Consider the following 20,055-nt stretch of genomic DNA (forward strand, 5'->3'; position numbering starts at 1 on the left):
ACATGGGGAGGGGGTTTCACTGCAAGAGGGTGGGGAAAAGCAGGGTCGAAGAACATATGGAAATGAGAGGGAGGGGGAAGTTCAGTTACTGACATTAAATAATTCAAGTTAAAGGTGAAATTTTATTGTCATAGTGCCAAACTTGTTACACTTTATATATTATTGTTGTAAACAGGTACATATATACATGTCATATATAAACATTTATGTCCACACTTGTATGTTTGAACTTGTTTTATAAACATTTATGTAACTGCGACTGCAAAGTGGTCACATAACTGTCCATCCAAGAACAGAGAAGAAATTATCCAATAAAAACTTGAGTCACATGAAAAAGAAAATCTAATTGACAACTCAACAGCAAAGAGGCTATAAATGAGACACATAAAGAAAAGCACATGGTATCCTCACATTCCCACACTTTGATTTTTGCTGTTTATTCTTAGCCAACTAAAGTTGTTGGAAGTGTAATCAAGTGCATGACACATTCCTTGTTTCGCTCTCTCTTTTTCCTTTTTTGATTTAATTCAATTTAACATTAAACAGAGTTACAAAAATCACAACCTATAACCTTTGTTGCCTACCCTCATATACCATCTGGAACAGCTTAAGAAAGAAAAACAAGAGGAAAAAATATATAAATAATAGTAATAATAATGATGGAAAAAAACAAAACAACCCAAAAAAAACATCAAATGTGAGAATATATCATATCACAGAACCCCATACTTTTTGTATCTTAATCTACCTGGCCTTCAAGACTGGATATGCCCACAATCCTACTGCACATTTGAATGCAGACTCATGTGAACAAAGGCCTCACAGGAAGTAAATATTATAATGCAAAATTTTATGAACACCTTGCAGTTTAAGGTAAGGCACCCATTAACATACTGCTTATAAAATGACTGCTGGGTTAAGCTTAACATGTCTCTGACACAGACTCAACAGTGTTTCCTTCACTATATTGGCTTGCCAGTCCCAAAGCAGAGGAGCACATGTCAGAATGATGTATGGAATGGATGTAAATAGACAGAAATGGAGATGATGGCGGTCTACACATGTGCAGTGTGTTAAGATGCAGACTTGGGCAGCTGACATTCCTGAGAAATACTTTATATTTGAGGTACAGATACAGGATTTTTAATATGAAGTGGGGAGCAGGAGGTGTTTGCAGTTAGGATTAGCAGCATTGCAGTAAAATTAGGACAAATTACATTAAAATGACTGAGATACAGAGTGAGGCACACATGCTGACTCACATGGATACATGTTTTCACATGCAGCCGTCATGCAGGGACATGACAGTGAGGCAGAAAGTGATGACACCGCCTCTCTCAGTGTGAGCCGCGGGTACGATTGACAGGAGGCCCCAGCTGGCTATTTACAGTAAAGGCTCCTTCAATAGCTCTGCTCCACTATGTGACCTTCAATAGAGCTTTGGCATACTGAAACTCAGCACCATTGGACACCTTTCACACTCTCCATACCCCCTTCTCTCTCCCTCATTCCCATGTTTTAGTCACATTTACTGTTCAGTTTTATTTCATGTCTTTGAATCAAGTTATCACCTGCTTTACACTTTGGTGTCTTTTTTCTCTAGGTAATGTTACTCTTGACAGCACAGCTCCATTCATCATTTCTTTCTTGCCTTCAGTATTTTAAGTATGTTAAAAGAGAGAAAGGGACTGACACCTGAGAATACTGATTATATCTTATTGTACATGCAAACTCGTGATTCAAGATGTGAATCAACACCAGGAATCCAGTCATTATATAGTATATATAATTTAATTAATAGATTAAAATGATAGAAACCCAAATACATGATATAACATTTAGTCTTTTAACCATTTAGACACAAAATGTGCACTGAATGTAACCCCTGTAAACAATATTACAGTATCCATATATCAGTAAAAACCTGAAAAAATACAAAACGTAGAGCTGTCAGCTCTAAACTACAGCAATAAAGACATACCATTGGCCTGTAAAATAAAGAAAATATATATCGTGCAACATCATAAATACATATATGTGTCTTTGGCTTTTGAATAAGATTGCACACTTAAAATATCAGCATTTGCATTTACTCAATACTGTAACAAGAACTAATGGCTGCTTTTCTTTCTGAGACTATTTAGTAAATGAGTCCAGTGATGGGAGGCGTGGGAGCAGCCAAAGTGAAAACGCTTCATTCTTGTTTTTTAGTGACCCTGAGCAAGTGAAGGCATCACCGATGCTGTATCAGGCAGAGTTGGATGAAGAAGGGAATGCATCTGTGTAGGAGAAATGGTAAAGTCATGTAAGTGAGGGGACAATTTAATGAACTCGTCAAACAAGCTCTGTGAATGCAGCCTGTGACATTCCACTATATAGGCTGTTTGTCTTGTTTCTATAGGTATAGTATGTGAGGACATATGTATGTTCAGATTTCGTAACTTTCTAGAAGTACCTCTTAGTGTTGGTGGTGGCCGAGGAGGTTTGAATGTGCTGCCTTGTGCCAAAGTATCCACAATCCAGCTGAGAGCATTTGAGCAATACTCCATCTGAGGAGGATCAAACAAGCCGTTTATTGACATACAGTAAGGAAAGGCAAGTTTATTTGTATAGCACATTTCATACACAAGGGCAATTCAAGGTTACAGTGAGGGAAAGATTATTATTTTAGGAATAGCCTGCATTAGGCCAGGACTACATGTTGACATTTCCTGTTGATAGTATGTCTTTGCAATCACACTGTGGATTTTTTTGTCTAAGTTAACACTACAAGCAGATGATTTTGAAAATGTTTGAGAATGGGGCTGATAATCAGAATATCATGCAGTCTCATTAGAACATCTACTTAAAGAATAGTTTGGGAAATATGAGTATTGGCAGAGTTAGATGAGAAGATTGATACCACTGTCCTATCTGACTGTTAAATGTGAGGCTACTGTGAACTTCCAGTTAGCTTAGCTTAGCATCAAGAATGGAAACAGGCGGAAACAGCTAGCCTGGCTCTGTCCAACAGTTATAAAATCTGCCTACCAGCACCTTTAAAGCTCACTAACTAAAGGTTCCCTGTGAAGTTTTTGACCTCTGGTAGCTCTTTGGAGCAGTTTTTCATGCACATTGCAAATGTTTTGTGAGGAAGGATATTGATGCAACACATTTGTAGATCATAAGGATACAGACAATGAGTTTTGGTGAGTAACAGTGAATGGAAACATAACTTTTGTCTGTTTACAATAAAAAACTCCACAGGGCACCTTTAACACAATGTCTCATTTTTAATCTTACAGGTAACTAACTGTGTGCTGGACTTTTTCTTGGCTCTGAGCTGTTGCCAGGCAACCAGCAGAGACTCTAGGAAGTTACCGGTGCCAGCCAATAAATAGTCCAGCACCTAACGGCCATTTCCCCCATTTCCACTTTTTGTACTAACCTAAACTAACCAGCTGCTGGCTGTAGCTTCATATTTACCATACAGACATGAGAGTGGAATAAATCTCATTTAACTCTGCAAGAAAGCAAATAAGTGTATTTCCCTGAATAGTGAACAATTCCTGTAACAAATATTTGTGACTGTCCACAGAGTTCTAGTTGTCATGATATACATATACCACTCAACCTCATAAAAGCCTATATGTAGATTGGTGTCATTTATTTAACCTTTATGCAGGATAGGTTGGTTGACCATACATGCTATTTTACAACAGTGCCATGTATATACCAAGAACAGACATTGAAATTCCCCAGAATGCGAAACAGACTGTAAGCTATAGTTAAAAAAGTATGAATAAAGCTCTTTAGTTTTACCTCGGCCTCCAAAGCCCTCAGTCTGTGGTCAAAGTCTCTGGTTTCAGTCAGATGTTTAACCACACCGTCCACTCTATAAAACAAAAACATTCACCTCAACATAATGTACAAAAATATATATATTGTGCAGGTGGAAGAAGGTGTGGGAATGTGTGCTCACTTGACAGACATCCGTTTGAGCCTCTCTGAGTCACTGCTTTTCTGGATCTTGTTCTGAGCGGTTAGGAAGTCTTCTTTCTGAATGGTTTCCCACGTCATTAGCCTGTTAGCTGCTTTCCCTTTTAACTGCAACACTGATAGCAAAGACAAAGGTCATTGTAATCATGACTAAACATGAGTGGAAGCCAACAAGGACATGAACAATGATCCGACTGCTGTAATTAAAGGAAATGAATGGTCAGGGGGAAAAAAGGCAGCTACAAATTAAAACATCACACTGATAAAGGCCAACCAGCTGGCACCTGAGCAAATATTTTTAAATTTCCTTGTTTCTTTGTTCCTCGTCCAACATTCAATTTGCATTAAGCAATAACTTTATTACATTAATTAGAATCACTCAAGACACTTAAAAAGACTAAAATACTGACCAAAGTGGTGGATCTTGACAGAGGGCACTTTGCGGATGGTCCTCTTGATGAAGAGGTTGATGTGAGAGAAGATGATTAAAGGTGGGGCCAGGGAGGGACGGGAGTGGTACTGAACAATGAGGGTGTAACGCTGGAACTTCCAGTAGATGTCACTGTTTGCCTGCACTTCAGAGAAGGTGTAGCTGGATGGACAGATAAGAAGCAAATATGGTAAAAGTTGAGAATCCTTCGTATAGATCAGCATTATAGACATCAAGACTAAGAGATAGATGATCTCATCGTTCTTTACCTGAACATGGCGATGAGAAGATTGATGAGCAGGATGTTGGTGACCAGTAGATAAATGACCAGCAGAATTACCACCAGCCAGTTACTATACAGAGTTCTGCACGGCTCCGCACCACTCTGAATCAATGTGTCGTTGGTTGTGCACGCCATGTCCCACTTCTTCCCCACTGGAAGAGACACAACATGTAAGAAAGATTAAACTATGTCCTGTCTTATGCTATAATTAGAGTAATAGTGAATTCTTATTGCTGTGTTGACTTTAAAGGCATACTATGCAGGATTTGTCAGTTGGTGTTTGTAAACACGACATTCAAAGTTGGCCCCGTCCTCCCTGGATCAATGACACCAGAGCAAGAGAGAGAGCACAGCGGTGGTCAAGAGAGCTAGAGGGTGAATGAAGAGAGGGAGTGGTGCTGGTGACAATAAAGCAGTGAATCTGATAAATAAAACGTTACTTTCTGATTGTTTCATAGCAGTTACCTTCTAAAGCACAAATAAACATGCCCACACCTCCACACAACCCTGTGGGAAGATGCCGCATTGCAAGATTTTGTGGGAATACAGAGGAGAGAGAGAGGGAGAGAGAGATGGAGACAGCGATGTAACCTGCTCAAAGGCTAACACCCAGGAACATCCTGAACACAGCAAAATAATAAGAAAACACACCGAAAATACACCATCACACACTTCTAGTAAGTGATGATTCAGAGGGATTATTTTTGTATGAATCTATACATTGTCAAGGAAAATTCTGCATAGTATGCCTTTAAAAAGCTACGATGGATGTACAAAAATGTCTAGAATGGACTGCAGAAAAGTACACTTTTTCTCTAAACATGCATCACGCACACAAACAGTTATACCATCTATCTCTTCCACAGGAATCTGTCCAAAGATGTGCAAGTATGGCCTGTAGAAAACCCGCCGGAAGATGCGATCAAGTTGGGGGTCATATGAGTAAAGCAAAGCCTGGTTGGCTACTCCGTATGCCATTAGCCACACCCCCAGGAAGAAGAGGAAGAAGAAGACATCCTTCATCTGATCAAGAGAAAATAATTGTCTTGTCATCATTATAAAGCCAACATCCAGCTTCACAATTTCGTTGTGATGTCAACGTATGGAAGTTCTGATATTTCTCACCATCTTGCCAACAATGATGATTTTTGGTCCCAGCTGCTTGTGAATGGCAAAGATGTGAATGAGACGGAGGGTGAATACCATGTAGTCCACACACAGGACATCTCGTCCAAATCCATATGACCATTTGAACATCCTAAAACACGAGCAGAGTAAAGCATCAACTCTGTGGTAACAGCACCACCCAGTGGTCAACTTGTAAAATAACTGCACTTAAAAGAGTCAAGTGAAATTTGGTTACTAGGGATGAGAAGTGAGGGGCATGATGTACAGACTTTGAATTTAGCAGTATTTATCAGGTGATCTACAGGACACTTAAGACATTCCTGTGACAAAATAATTTACTGTCATGTTGTTGTTGTTACCTGCAGACTAGTCCTATGATGAACAGAATGATGGCAATGAGGTCACACTTGTTCCACACATCCTGAATGTACACTCTGACCCTCTGACGCCAAGTCATTGTCCCCAAAAAGAACGTCTGTGAAAAGAAACATCAATCAACTTCATTGATCGGATGAACTTTAAACTGTGTTAGTTAGTTATGAGTTGTTTAATCAACCGTATGAATACAAAGCATTATATCCTACATTAAGGATTATACATAAGCCCATAGATGAAACATCAGATATACAGTGCATGCTGCCAAAGACGGGAAAGCACCTTCAGAGGTCATCTGTGCAAGCTCACTTTCAATGGCAAATCTACTTTTGCTATTGCTAAATAGAGTATGAAGTACATGCATTAGTCATCAAATATGATGATTAAGATATCACTTCTCACTCACTTCACGGATCTCCTCACACACAATGGTGAACACCCAGAAGTACAGCACATACTCCGTAATGGCTGGACCAGAGGGCGGTGGAGGCATGAAATCCACCAGCAGCACATAGGCAAAAAGCAGGAGGAAGAGGAAGTACATGAGGACATTGCCCATAAATGAGGTAACGGGCGCAAACCAGAACTGACGCCACCTTGACACTATGAATGGACGCTTGGGTGGTCTGGGAGAGTGGGGTATGCCTGTAAGGATTAGCAGATGATTAGTAGATGATGACAGTCAAAAAAGGCTGCTGAACATAATTATTTCTGCTACAAAGGACTCACCTTTTATGGTAGCTGTCCTGGGCGTATTCGCTCCTTGTGCATCCGCTTCACTGGTACGACAATGACACATTTTTAGTGAATCAACACACAACAACAAACATTAATTCTAAATTATGAAAGAGAACAACTTTGAGACCAATGCATCCCATTCACTTACATTAACATGATATAAAATATGTAGTAAAAGGCAAAAATGTCACTCGACAAACTGATGCTCTATGGGATATCATTGAGTAGTACATGCAGGATTATTACATGTGCTTGATGTCTGAGAAAGAGAAGATGGTGGTGCCGTAGAGGCTGTCGCTGTCTCTGCCCAGTCCATCCTCATTAGGCTTCGCCTGTTCCTCTTGCTGCTGGTCATCTTGTTTTCTGTGAGGTTGAGTGTGTTGCAAAATGTTAAATGAAATTACAAGCAGTTCTGAAATCTGCATCTTCTAAATGCCAATGACAAAAATAATAAAATCACGGTTGGCAGAAAATGTGAAATTAATGGACTTCACCTGAAGGAGATGAGGTTGGTATAGCAGAGGACGGGGCAGAAGAAGGTGAGCAGGAGCTTCCACACCTCTGTGTTCCTCTTCATGTCACCCCACCAGATCTGGGACAACAGAGACTGAGGGAGAAGAAATTAGACTATTAACTGAAGAATGATCGATAAAAAGAAACAAGATGATTTAAGCCAATTATTAAGTCAACCGTGGGCAGTATTTCAATACAAGAGGACAATACTAATTCAAATGTATTTTTTTCCTGGATACAAATAAAATTAAGCTTTAACCTGAAAATCTAGATAAGCAGCCTTGTGATTCAGCAGTTTTAAACACATATTTAGCATAAATATAACTGGTAAAACTGAAATGATTAACATCTTTTGTGACACACCTGTACTCCGTCATGGCTGAAGAAAAGTCGTGCGTCAGCACCCATGCCCATCTGGAGACAGGTGGTGCCACCCCATACTGGAGATTTCCTTATCAGTAGGGTGAAAGAGCGACTCTCGTTGCTCCGATAGCAAGAGCTGAAGACATCTAAGGAGAGGGACAGACAAGTGCAGAAAGAGTTACCATGGTTACCATTTAGAGAACAAAAATGAAAAGATACTAGAGTGTCAAGCATCACACAGGGGTCATTTGTTAAAGTAGTGTTATAGTGAACAACATCTTTCTGTAGGTGAAGCTCTTCTTTTCAGTCATATTACATAGAACCAAAACGTTTAATGTGAAACCAAGTCATTTGATTGTATTTACATGTTTGTATCAGTCACTGTTTAATTGAACATTAATTGATGATGGATTCAGTCTCACCATGTGCCAGGTTCTCAAACCTCTGGGCCAGCTCTTTCATAGAGAGTTTGGTTTCAGTCTCAACCTCCAGTTTGGACAGTTCCCTAAGCATCTTACAGCCACTCAGAGCACTCAGCACTGACTCCCCTGCCTGGAAGAGACAATGGAGGGAAAAAGGGAAATGCCATAATATTAAGACGTCATGTATATGCTCTTTTCATACAAATTTGAACACCATCAGAACATGTTTAGCTTTCTCAGAGTCAGAAGCCCTACCATCTCCCAGAAGAAAGTGGCCATCTCGCTGCGGTTCTGGAGGACGGCCCAGATGAAGAGCGAAGCCCAGGGAAAGAGGCAGCGTTTCTCCCGATACAAGCAGTCTCCACGCAGCAGCTTGCTGGCGCTCTGGGATGTATGAGAAGAGATGGGGTCATTCATTCCGTCCTCTAAAACCTCACATTAGTAATTTAAAAGCTTCAGTACATAACTACAGGATAAATAAACAATAATTAAGAGATAAACCAATTTGACATATTTCACAAAGGTTAAGAGTACCCTAAGTGCCCTCCTCTTGGACGATATCTGTTGTAAGCCCAAAGCATCATAGTAAAATGGTTGGCAGATGTCGCCCATTAACAGTTCCAAGACCCCTGACACCTGAGGAAACAGAATAGAGCAACAAACACAAGAAAGAGGGTTAACTTAAGCTTTCTCCACATTGTTTTCTGATGTCACAAAACCATAACTACACCAGAGGCATGGACGTCTCTTGTCAGAAAAGCCCACCTCAAAAAGGCTGATCTCTGTCACTGGCCCACTCTGTATGTTCTCAGCTGTTACTTTGGAGGAAGAGTCCTGCAGGTTAGATCGTGTTGGCACAGAGGCCGTAGTTCCAAGTCGCTCCACAAGGCGACGCTGAAGTAAATAGTAGAGAAGAGTCCCATCAGCCACTGAGCGGTAGAGACTCTCAAGCCGGCTGTAAGTTAGGTAGTCCAGGATGTTCAGGCCATTTTCAATGAAGAGGCGCACAAACTGCGGCTTGTCGTTGATCAGGGCGTCTGTCATGGAGTCTTCCAAGTCTTCATACTATTTGATTGGATGAAAGTGACACATTTTATGAAGGCATTTTCATTTATTTCATATCAACAAAGCCACTTCGCAGAAGGGCTAAAAGTGCTTTATTTTATACAAATAGTACATTATACTACACAGACTGCATCTGCTGTGTAGTGGTAGTATTGCACTGATGTGATGTCTTTTCCCTCTCACCCTCCATTGGATGTCTCCATTAAAGAGTTCACTCTTGGCAATGTCGACCCTGTTCCAGGTGACCGCCAGCTTCAGCTCTTCATTGTAAGGGCTGGCATCCACTGACGCACGCTGCTTACTAGCTGAAAAGCACAGAATCACACCGAAATAAGGACATGTTACCACCTGGAACATGGGATATCTTCATAATATGGATTAGTTACCTCCCACCAAAGCTTTGAGCAGAACTGTATCAAAGTCATTCGGACCCTCCTGCTCTCCATGGTAGATTGTAATGAAGTCTCTGTTCTGGTAGATGCTCAGAGCCTGGAGACCCGGAACAAGGAGACAGAAGTTTTGAATATACGAGCACAAAACTTGGTGAGATTGACACAGAGATTAAAAAACAAATAGATAGTGATAAGAAGAGATTTTGTGACAAAAGGTATCATGAGACACATAATATCGTTAAGTACGAGTCACACCCATGCTAAGTGAGACTGAGTCTGACATTTAAAGACTTTATCAGGTCCTTTGAAGTTAAACACCAACATGCAATAGGTGACTAACAAGTAGAAGAGAATAAGATTAAGAGTGTATGTCCAATCAATCACCTACTCAACAAATAGTTAATCACAATACAATGAATTGGATTTCAGGCACTGATTACTGATTCAATAAACATTAGGACAATGATGAGTCAATCGCCTGCCATACACTTCCAAGGTAGCATGTGATATCTTCTGTAAGTTGACAGGCTGCATACTGTAGCTGTGTTACATTTGCTTTTCAATGGACCCTTTCAACAGAAGCATCATAGCATGGAAAGCACAGCTGGAGCTAGTAAACTTGATAACGGGCAGGGTTAATCAAGTTGAGCTGATGAGCAAGCATTATCAATAGTCAGTGTTCTTGTTGATGACTACAGATGTCCTCAGGAGATCTGCAAGAATGGCATTATAGCCATTTATAAATTGATTGTTATTGGCTATACACTGTACAACCACTCTTGTGTTGAGAAAAATAGACCTTCCATGCCATAATAAAACTGACACGGACATCCAAACCATAGCTTGTGTGTGTGAGTCATCTGTGGAGTGGCAAGAACAAAGAAAATGAAAAGCTTCCTCAAGTTTCATTAGCTTGAGAGGCCACTGGACTCGCAAGATCACGACATTACAAGATCACGTGAGAATCCATCTTGTCAGACTTCAAGTTAGGCGCTTGTGTCTGAACCACCAGTGGTTCAGACCAATCAGTGTTGCGAGTCCAGCTGCCTTGCTCATGTTGCTCATTTCATCCAACATTTCATAATTGTTGGCCTTGCAATGTAAGATGGTGATAGACGACAATCAACAGATGGTGAATCCAATCACCTGCCAAGTATTTTTTTGAAAGTGCCTGCCCTTTTCCAAACAGTTTCCATGGATGAGTTCTCAGATGGTTCTGTGTAACAAACCATCTGACAATTTACAAGTTTCAGGGATAAAAGGCTTGATCAGTTCATCCCAAATGTTGACAGAAAGACACAGTAGAAAATAATTGATTCTCTGGGCAGTTCACTGCCTACTAAGATAGGAAGTAGTAGGAAGAGAAACAGCCTAAACTCAAAAAATGTTTATTACATCCAACAATTATGAAATGTTGGATGAAATGAGCAATATACTGATAATTTTGCTGTTCTTAGAGCCTTAGCAGCAAAGGGTCTAAAAATGTCCTGAAGGTTGCACTAGAGAAAAAGGCCATCAGGTCATTAAAATCAAAACATTTCATCCCCTTGGGAGCATGGATATGCGCAATACATGTCCTGGCAATCTGCCAAATATATAATGAAATATCCTGTGTGCACAGTGTTGGGAGTTTGACCCGATTGCATTAAAACAAAGGTCAAGGTGCCACCAAAAACATTAGGAAACCTCTGAGATGGTGAATATTCAAATTTCATGGCAATCTAGACTGTAGTTGTCCAGATGTCTTGCTATGGATAAGTGTTGTCGTCCTTGGGCAGGTAACAAAACATGCCTGCTGTTAAAATAGATATAGAGGATATATAAACCTCTCAGGGACTTCCTCTTCCTGTTCTGCACATCATAAAGCACACAGGTAGGATGATGCATTTCTCTGTTCACAGCACTTACCCGTTCAACAAGTTTGTCTGTCTCCACTTCAGCAGGAAAGTACTTCTTAACCCGTTCTGCCACTCTGTCTTTCAGATCGACACTGGGAACTGCCTCACCGTCACCCTCGCTGGAGGACTGGACTACTGGGGCCGATGACAGGTTCTCCAAGAGGTCACTCAAGAAGTCAGCCATGCCTCCTGAGCCAGCCAACACCAACCAGGGCATAGAGGTTTTCAGAGAAAGATCCACTCTCTGACAAAAAAGGAAGGTAGAGAGAGCAAGAGAAAGACTAGATTTATTTACCAAATACCTCTCTGTGAGACATAATAAAGAAGGACATTTTTACAACTGCCTTATAAACAATGTCAATCTCTTTGTGGCCAAATATTGACATCAAAAGCTGCAAATTTACCTCCAGCATGCTTGCCTCCCCTGAAACCAACATACAAATGACGGGGATGTCAATGCTGCCACTACCTGAAAAAACATAAACAACATTTTCACAATTTCATCCATGGTTTTGGATTATACTGATTTCACAGTTTTTGAAGACTTACAAACAGTAAAACTACATATTTTTCTTGTAATGTGAGAGCTGAAACACAGCATCTGAAAAAAGCACCCTGTTGAACCCTGTTTTTGACAAATCTCTGCTTGACTTAACATGTTGAAGAGCCATATCTCAACTTCATGCAGTGGCATGCAATGGCTTTCATCCAGTGGATACCAAAGGATCATCTTATCACCACCTGCTATAATACAGAATCACCACAAGAGGGCAAAATGGCTTGAAATCAAGGCTGAAAGCCAAAGAATATGTTCATGATTGTAAATGCAATGCATTGTTTAGAAATGTCTGTTTTCTTTACATTTGGTTTGCATACATTAAAGAATACTTGGAATAAAAAAAAACAGATCAAGGCAGCAGAATAAATTGAAGATCTGTTAAGTCATTTTGCATTGCGGTTTCATTCAGGTTGAATGCGTCTCATAACATATCCAGTTCTACTAGAAATTCCAACAAAGCATCACGAAGGACAAAAAGAGGCAAGGCGGTTTAAGCTTAACCTCCTTCAGGGAAGTGGAAGCCAATATTTGTGAGTAAATAATATTTCATTATCCAATCTCTCACCCCAGATGCCTGTGCGCTGGTGGGAGATGTAGTCTTCCAGTTTGGCCCTGAAGCCTGTCGCTCCGCCTCTGCGTCCCACACTCCCATCATCCACCAGCAGGAAGGCCTGGTAGTTGTTGTCCAGGCAGCAGGAGTCCCGGGATGTGTTCTGGACATAATACTTAGCAGGGAAACTGCCCTGCAAGGTGAAGAATCAAGGGATAGGTTATAGCAGGTGTTCTTCAACTAAAGTTCAAGACAAAAAGTGTTTAAATTGAGACCCTTTTGCTACAATTTGAATAACTTGCAACTAAAAAACTGCATTCTAAAAAGGCAGATAAAAACACTCAAAATTTTAAAACTATAACTACATCGAGACTGTTGCTCAATAAAAGTGAAAAAGATACTTTTTAATGGGTAAAGAAATGTATAAATGTTAAGTGCCTGTACAACCTGAGGGTTGACCAGCTGCTGTCTGTTGTGCACGAGGCCCCAGGGAGCGATGCCCAGCGCCACCACCTTGTTGAGGGAGACCGAGGAGGCCGCGGTGGCGTGATCCCTCACCGCCTCTCCAACACACCTTCCTACGCCTTCACGCAGGCCAGCTGTCAGGATCCACGCTCCTGGGTGGAACAGTGACACAATGAATTTGAGAGGAAAAGAAACATCGGTTGTGGGTTTTCTCTTTAGGTACAAATATATACATCCATATTTGAATTTCTGAATGTATTTGTCATTCATTGATGAAACAAAACTGAAACAGAGTGGAAATGAAATTAAATAAAATGAAAGGAATCCGAACTGATTCAGATCAGAAAGTAACAAAACAGAAACCAAAGGAAAAGGAAGTAAAAGCTGCACTGATTTCAAAGAGGGAAATGAAAGTGTTGTAGCAGTGCAGATGGCAAATCATAGAGGTAGACAGAGATGCATACCGATCTATAAAAGAAGTAGTTAAGAAAAATGTGTATTCAATACCATAGTAATTCACCTAAATACATATGTCTGAATGTGCAACAACAGATTTTAGCATGTTTAGTAGGATTAATCCATCTCCAATCACGTTTATACAGTAGCAGTAGCAACATGTCAGTAGCAACCTGTGTATACAGTACTGCATGTTTGCACCTTGTACTTAATGTGTCAGTGTGTTTGCCTGATTGTTTCTGCGTGTGTATTTTTATCTTTGCTTTGATCTGGGGCCTCTGAGAGGATGACTGGTCAAAGTGACCTCAGATGACAGGAGATCAGTATTGCCTTGTGCCACCTGCACTTGGCACAGTAGTCAGGAGGAAGCAGCTATTGTAGTACTAAATTAGGATCCAACCCCAGGGAGTCACATAGTGTGATTGCGCTACATTTTATAACAGCTGGAATTTTCCCACCCAGACCGACATGAGTAGATTATGTGTCTTCCAAGAAGTTGTTGATTCATTGTTTTATATTATTAGTCAGTCCTTTACAGATGCTGACTACTTTGAGAGGGAATTGAGTTCATGAGGACCACCTGTGAAAAATCCAGCATACGCAAAAAGATGCCAAACTGAACAGTACTTTAGTCTTTAGGCTCTGATCTATATATACAGAATTACCAGGGTTGAAAAGCGTTTTATTTATGGAAAAAATATTGCTTATTCTGTTGTCTTGGTGTCAAATGAAAACATAGAAGAGGTAGACAAAATATAATATATAATCAACTTAAGTAAAATAACTTGATAATTAACTTAATATGATTATTTTCAATTGCAAATACTGCTATAAGAGTAGGGTCATATTAGGATTAGAAGCCAGTTAAGAAGTCAGCACTTTGATACAGTGCAACTAACACAACTTTAAAAGAGGAAAAGGATGTGTAACCAAATTGCATGTCAATAAAAACAATCATTTGTCATGTCAAAGGGAACTGTCTGGAAAATCATGAAAATATATGCTGATCATATTCAAACTGCAGCAACACAGAGAAACAGCAACCATATTGATGTTAACCGATATTACAGATATACTGTCACCAGTACACATGGTTTAATAATGCAGGTCATTAGTATGCAACCTACAGTATGGCCCACCTTTGTAGTAGTGATGGCAGTGGTGATTTAGTTACTTCACAGTTACAGTTTCCTTTTAATGATGTGTTTACCTGTGCTTTGTGAGGCTTTCACCAGACCCTGCCTGAGGACCTCTCGCACCCAGGTCTTCACCTTTGTCCTGCCTTCTCCACCAACAACAGACACCACCAGGTTAGGCGCAGGCAGGCCCCAATGGGCCGTCATCAGGGTGTAGACCATAGACGGGGGTGTGTCCCATGATAGACGCAGGAACTGAGGTTCCCATATGAGACAACAAAGACTGATTGATTAAAAAGGAACAAACATTTCAAAAGAAGACAACCTCAGACTTAAAAAAAAAAAGAATAATGATCAAATAGTTATAGAAGTGCCTCCGATTACCTATTTTAATGTAAACGAACTGCTCAGGAAAGTGATCTCACTCATTGCACTGTGTTTGTTTACTCAGGGGCAGCAGTAAGTTGAAAGTTGGAAAGACAAAAGTACAGACTACTGCAGCTCTTGATTGGATAATTATTAGCCTCACCTATTGGAGTATTTGCCCTTAAAACACTGCCCAAACATGATTTGAACTGACACTACATGGGTATGATGAAGCATTCAGTGAGTATTTATGAAGCTGACAGTAAAGCACCCACATAGCTATGCCTCTTGCTGGCTCCTGCAAACTGCAACTCTCCAAAGGCATCAGTCGGGTATTCAGAAGAGTGCTGGGCGCTGTCCCAGTGGTTGACAATTGCCGTGCTGAAATAGTCACCGAGGGCCACAGAGGCATGGGTATCTCTTGCACCCCCACACTGGCACAGCGCGCCATTACTGAGAGAGAAGGGAGGAGAACATTTCAATGTGAGATCAACTTTTGATGCATGGCCACAGTCATTAGAGAGACATTACTACCACAGAGGAATGTGCTCTGCAGAGTTCACAGTACCTGAAAGAATCTTCTACAAAGGTGGTGCACACTCTTTTCTTGATGATTTTGGGGATCCAGCTCTGAAAACATAATAAATTGAATTAAAATACAGGCTGTTTCAATTTTACAGAGTTAAATTCTGAATGGTCGCACCAAGGAAACTCTGTTGAAATGAAAGATGTTGACTTTTGCTTATAATAATACCCGCTGATACATTGGTGAGATATGCTGTGTATGAACACCTGACTGTGACTTCTGGCATGGTGCTGTAGTTTCAGTGTCAGTTTGTGTGTGTGTTCAGGTGGGCTGACGGACACAAAGTTTACTACAGCACATAGGGATCCAAAGAGCATACAGTACATTCTGCAGTGCAACTACAAACATACTTGTCAAACAAAGGAGCCCCACTGGACTCTTTCCATGCTTTGAAATTGGACTACTTCTTCAAACTTAGACTATAAAGAGTTTCTTTTCTTGTAAAGAAATCAGTTTCTGTTCCACTACAGACCTTCCTCAAAGGACATTTTGACTTGTAAAAACAGGAAAAACACTTTGTGAAACTATTAACGTGATGGCTCTGTTCCGTTTAGTTTTGCCAGTAAGCAGCACTAACCAGTGAGCCTGCGAGCACAATACACAGACTGTATATTAATATGTCTGTGTATCTCCACTTCCTACTGCTATGCAAAAGTGAAGCAAAGATATTTTGTTTCCGGGAGCTGCCATCTCCCTTGTGTGATGTCATTTGGAAACGGAGTCTGTGCAGTAGAGTTGGGTGGTGGGATGACAGCCCACAAGACACGTCCCCTCAGCCGTCCCGCTGCCCGACAGAGGATTGAGAGAGGCTGTCACAGCTGTCAAAATGAGGTCACCCCCCTTCCTATATCGTCAAATAACTAATTAAAAACAAACATATCAGAAAAATGAGCTCTTCAACATACATCAGCATGATCAGAACTACCTAAAATGACAGAAACCATCTTGGGAAAGATTTATTTGACATGACGGGGCTTGCCTCTTGGGTTGCACCAGCTATGTGTAAGTTCTCTCCTACGTTCCTAAGGTATAGCCTAATGTCAACACTGGAGGCTTAGCAACTACTAGTTACTGTAGTTTGTAAGTAAATCAGCTACTAAAATTGGTTGCACCACAATTACTTGGGGCATAACCTAACTAGTTTGGACATAAAGTCATAACTAAAATGATCAAAGATAGAGTTCCACCTTCAATGGACCAATCATCAGCCAGAGTTGTGAATTAGTTGTGAATGTGTGTACCTAATGACCAATCATTGATCCTCATTGTTTTTATTCTAAATGATTTAACTTTACTATCTTAGTTTGATCTTTTTTTTTTAAGTAGACAGAGTTAACAATAGTGAATTTATTCCAGTGCATGATCATCTCTCTATTCATGATACTTCATTTAGAGTTAATACAACAGCCTACATAAATATTATTATTAGAGGTACATTTGGATGCACATTGAGAAGCTGCTTGAAAAGGAAATAGATAGTTACAGTCAGCTTAACTTCATTTTCTTTAATTTGTTAAAAATCTTGTATGTATGTATGTATGTAATTACGTCATGACGTAATAGATATGCAAATTGGCACATGACGTCAACTACCGACATTGACAACTTTTCCTGCAAGCTTTAGCTAACTTTATTTTCACTGAAAATAGTTAGCAACACTGCTGGCATGAGCTACTTGGCATCGTAGCACATGACAGTAAGCTAGATCGATATTGAAATATCATATCAGTAAATTAGGTCTCTACCGGATTGCTGTGTTGCAAAATGGTATGTAGTTAATGAAAAAATGATGCTGTGTAGCAGAAAAACTGCTGTTTTATCATTAGTGAGTATAATTCTGACATTTTATGATTTACACCTACCCTGGGGGCATATGTAACCATTTAGTTGTTAATTAGAGTTATGTTGTAACTTATCTCTGTGGTGCAACCGCTTTTATTTTAGTAATACATAAATCCCAACTTAGTAATAATTTATGTTATAACTAGGCTAAAGTTGAACTTACACACAGCTGGTGAAACAGGCTGCAGGGCTCAGGACCTGGCACACCTACACGGGATGCAGCCACTAACACTGTTGTTAGTTACACCTGTGTTGGTGAGTGAAAATATGTGAACAGTGTCAACGTTTAAATCCGATTTTGTCCTTTTACCCTTTGGATGTTGGTTTTATGGTATCAACGTTGGCTGTTTGCTTCAAGTATAACATTGAAAAAAGTAAAGTTAGCTAGTGAAACGCTGAGCACTGAGCAGCATATTCAATAGCTTATAATGGGCGTGCTGTCGTATTTGTTATGACAGTTAACGCTAAGTGACTGTTAAGTTATAAAATGGCTCAACTGCGTTTTTTCAGTTATTACTATGACCGTTGAGCATCTAATTAGCCGTTAAAGTTGTACCTTATAAAACAACTGAATGTGTCGTTAACTCACCGAAGCTAACTTCCGTCGGTTTACTGCAACTGCACACAATGTACGTTACCGTATATTGAGGGGAAACTAGCTTGCTTTAGCAACAGTTGGCAGAAAATGCTAGTCTGTTTACACACTTAGAATGACACGGTGGCTTTGGGTTTTCAGGAGAAAACCGTAGATTGTGAGTATTATTCACTACTAGCTGTTAAATGACCGTTTGATACGTGCTGTCCGAAGCAGTCGGACGTTTGTCCATTGCTCGTCATCGTGACTCAGAAACCTCAGGGAATAACAGCCAGCCACAACTTTTCATCACAACGTCCACGCGTAGATTCCTTTCCTTATTAATCAGTTTCGCAACTGTCGCCTTTGCCAAATCGGCCCCATTAAAAATTACATAATCACAATGATGTGAGGGAAATCCTACTCACCTGGTCCTTCTCAGATTTAACGTTAACATCTGTGTCTCCGCCGCCTCCCCCTCCTTCTCCTGTGTCTCTCATGTTGTAGTTTTTTTCCTCTCTTTTTTTTTGTTCGACTCAGTGAGAAATACCAGGGACGGAAAAACACTTCAGGAGGGGAAAAACACTTTTCTTTTTGACCATCTTCCAAAGAGTGGACCAATTTACTGGACTGCTACAGACGTATTTGCTCGACACTTCAGTAATGCCATTCCCAAATGTCTCTGAGCAGTCAAAAAGGGAACTAGGTGCAGAAACCACACAGGTGAGGGTGTGGTTATATCATTTGCAAACTTTGAAGAAAATAGGAGGGGCCATTCAAAACCTCAGACATTTCATATCTTGGGTGTGAGCCGGGTCTGTATACTGATTATAATCATAATACAATATGATTTAATTTCACTGTTTATCTTCCCTTACAAGTGGTATCAGAGACAGTGAAATTGGATCTACAGCGCTCTTGGCCACTAATGATACATTTTCACACCACTGTATCAGACAGACAATACAAGACACTCAGACTTGAGCAGCGAGCAATTTGCTGCTGTCATGTGAGCCTAAAAATATCACACACTCAGGCCTGGATTATCCACCAGGACAAGTAGGGCAGATGTCTCTCACTGCACAATCAATACACAGGACGTGAAGATGTTATGCAATGCATTTTCAGCATTAAACTTTATTTAAAATTTAAATATTTATTGTGCAATACGTTTAAATATATAAGGCTTTGTAAGTTATTATAAAAAAAAGTAATAGGATTAAGCTTTTCACACAGTATCCAAACACCCACATTCTTTGTTCTTACAAAGCATACATCCATAATGAGTACCAGTCAGTCAGAACATATACAGATATATTTGGTTTTAAATAAATGGAGGCTATTGTTGAGAACTCTCCGCCTTCTTAGTCCATAACTGTTATTCTCTTATTCCTCTCAGCCCTATCTGCCGAATCCCTGTGGGCTGTGGGCTGTTTTCGACTCATCTTTTCCATTTTTTTTGCCGATAATGTATAAATCATTGGCCAGGTTGTGGAGCTGGCATGTCCCGAGCTGGCATCCACGATTCTGTGCACGCCTTGGACGTAACTTCACTTCCATGTTGTCAGTGATGCTGTCAGTGATGAAAAAGAAAAAGAAATTTTTAGGATTTCAAAAACTAATCTCCAATTTCCAAATAAATAACCCTACAATTGAGATTGTTCCATTAGCAATAATTAGTACATAGAAATGAATAAACACTTTAATTGTCCAAAACAGTGAAAGCTGAGTTTAATTAGATGACAGTATTTATTTCTGCATTGATGCTGTATCAGTAGACTACTGCAGACGGTTTCCTCGGATCCACAATTACAGTAAGACATGTCATAACACAAGCAGGCTAGGCAGGCAGGTATTCACTTGCCTGCCAGTACAAAGAACCTTCCGTTCCTTTTTATCACTATAGCAGTGTTGTTTTGTATTTACAGCCTCTCAC

General features: G+C 40.2%; 1 protein-coding gene across 3 annotated transcripts; it reads right to left on the reverse strand.

Moving 5' to 3' along the window:
- Window positions 1-102: 102 nt before the first annotated feature.
- On the reverse strand, window positions 103-18,778 carry LOC137171492 (transient receptor potential cation channel subfamily M member 4-like). 3 transcript variants are annotated; one of them, XM_067575434.1, is made up of 28 exons: window positions 18,548-18,778; window positions 15,686-15,747; window positions 15,393-15,570; window positions 14,826-15,006; window positions 13,142-13,311; window positions 12,710-12,887; window positions 11,990-12,054; window positions 11,596-11,829; window positions 9,682-9,784; window positions 9,479-9,600; window positions 8,996-9,295; window positions 8,765-8,866; window positions 8,486-8,614; window positions 8,231-8,360; window positions 7,809-7,954; window positions 7,427-7,539; window positions 7,179-7,295; window positions 6,924-6,973; window positions 6,601-6,662; window positions 6,179-6,294; window positions 5,817-5,949; window positions 5,540-5,714; window positions 4,678-4,843; window positions 4,389-4,570; window positions 3,962-4,094; window positions 3,802-3,874; window positions 2,456-2,549; window positions 103-2,279 (listed from the first exon to the last, which is right to left on the reverse strand). In XM_067575434.1, exons 1-28 carry the CDS (start codon window positions 18,617-18,619, stop codon window positions 2,248-2,250), a joined length of 3,618 nt encoding a protein of 1,205 aa, XP_067431535.1. In that variant the 5' UTR covers window positions 18,620-18,778; the 3' UTR covers window positions 103-2,247. The 3 variants fall into 3 exon arrangements, 2 of the variants coding, with proteins under 2 accessions (XP_067431535.1, XP_067431534.1); XM_067575433.1 differs by having other exon boundaries at window positions 6,601-6,839; window positions 18,548-18,777; XR_010924772.1 differs by lacking the exons at window positions 103-2,279; window positions 2,456-2,549; window positions 3,802-3,874; window positions 3,962-4,094 and having other exon boundaries at window positions 4,432-4,570; window positions 5,526-5,714; window positions 6,601-6,839; window positions 18,548-18,700.
- Between the last annotated feature and the right edge of the window lie 1,277 nt (window positions 18,779-20,055).

Source organism: Thunnus thynnus, chromosome 20 (assembly GCF_963924715.1).
Source record: "Thunnus thynnus chromosome 20, fThuThy2.1, whole genome shotgun sequence".
In the NCBI taxonomy this organism is placed as follows: domain Eukaryota; kingdom Metazoa; phylum Chordata; class Actinopteri; order Scombriformes; family Scombridae; genus Thunnus; species Thunnus thynnus.

What these genes read in the sequence shown, in the direction of transcription:
- LOC137171492 (XM_067575433.1), bottom strand. Translation starts at nt 18,619, where the DNA reads ATGAGAGACACAGGAGAAGGAGGGGGAGGCGGCGGAGACACAGATGTT. An exon ending in GCTCAAAGCTTTGGTGGGAG is followed by an intron (nt 9,601 to 9,681) that starts GTAACTAATCCA and finishes TGTGCTTTTCAG; the next exon opens with CTAGTAAGCAGCGTGCGTCA. An exon ending in TGTCAAGATCCACCACTTTG is followed by an intron (nt 4,095 to 4,388) that starts GTCAGTATTTTA and finishes CTTTGCTATCAG; the next exon opens with TGTTGCAGTTAAAAGGGAAA.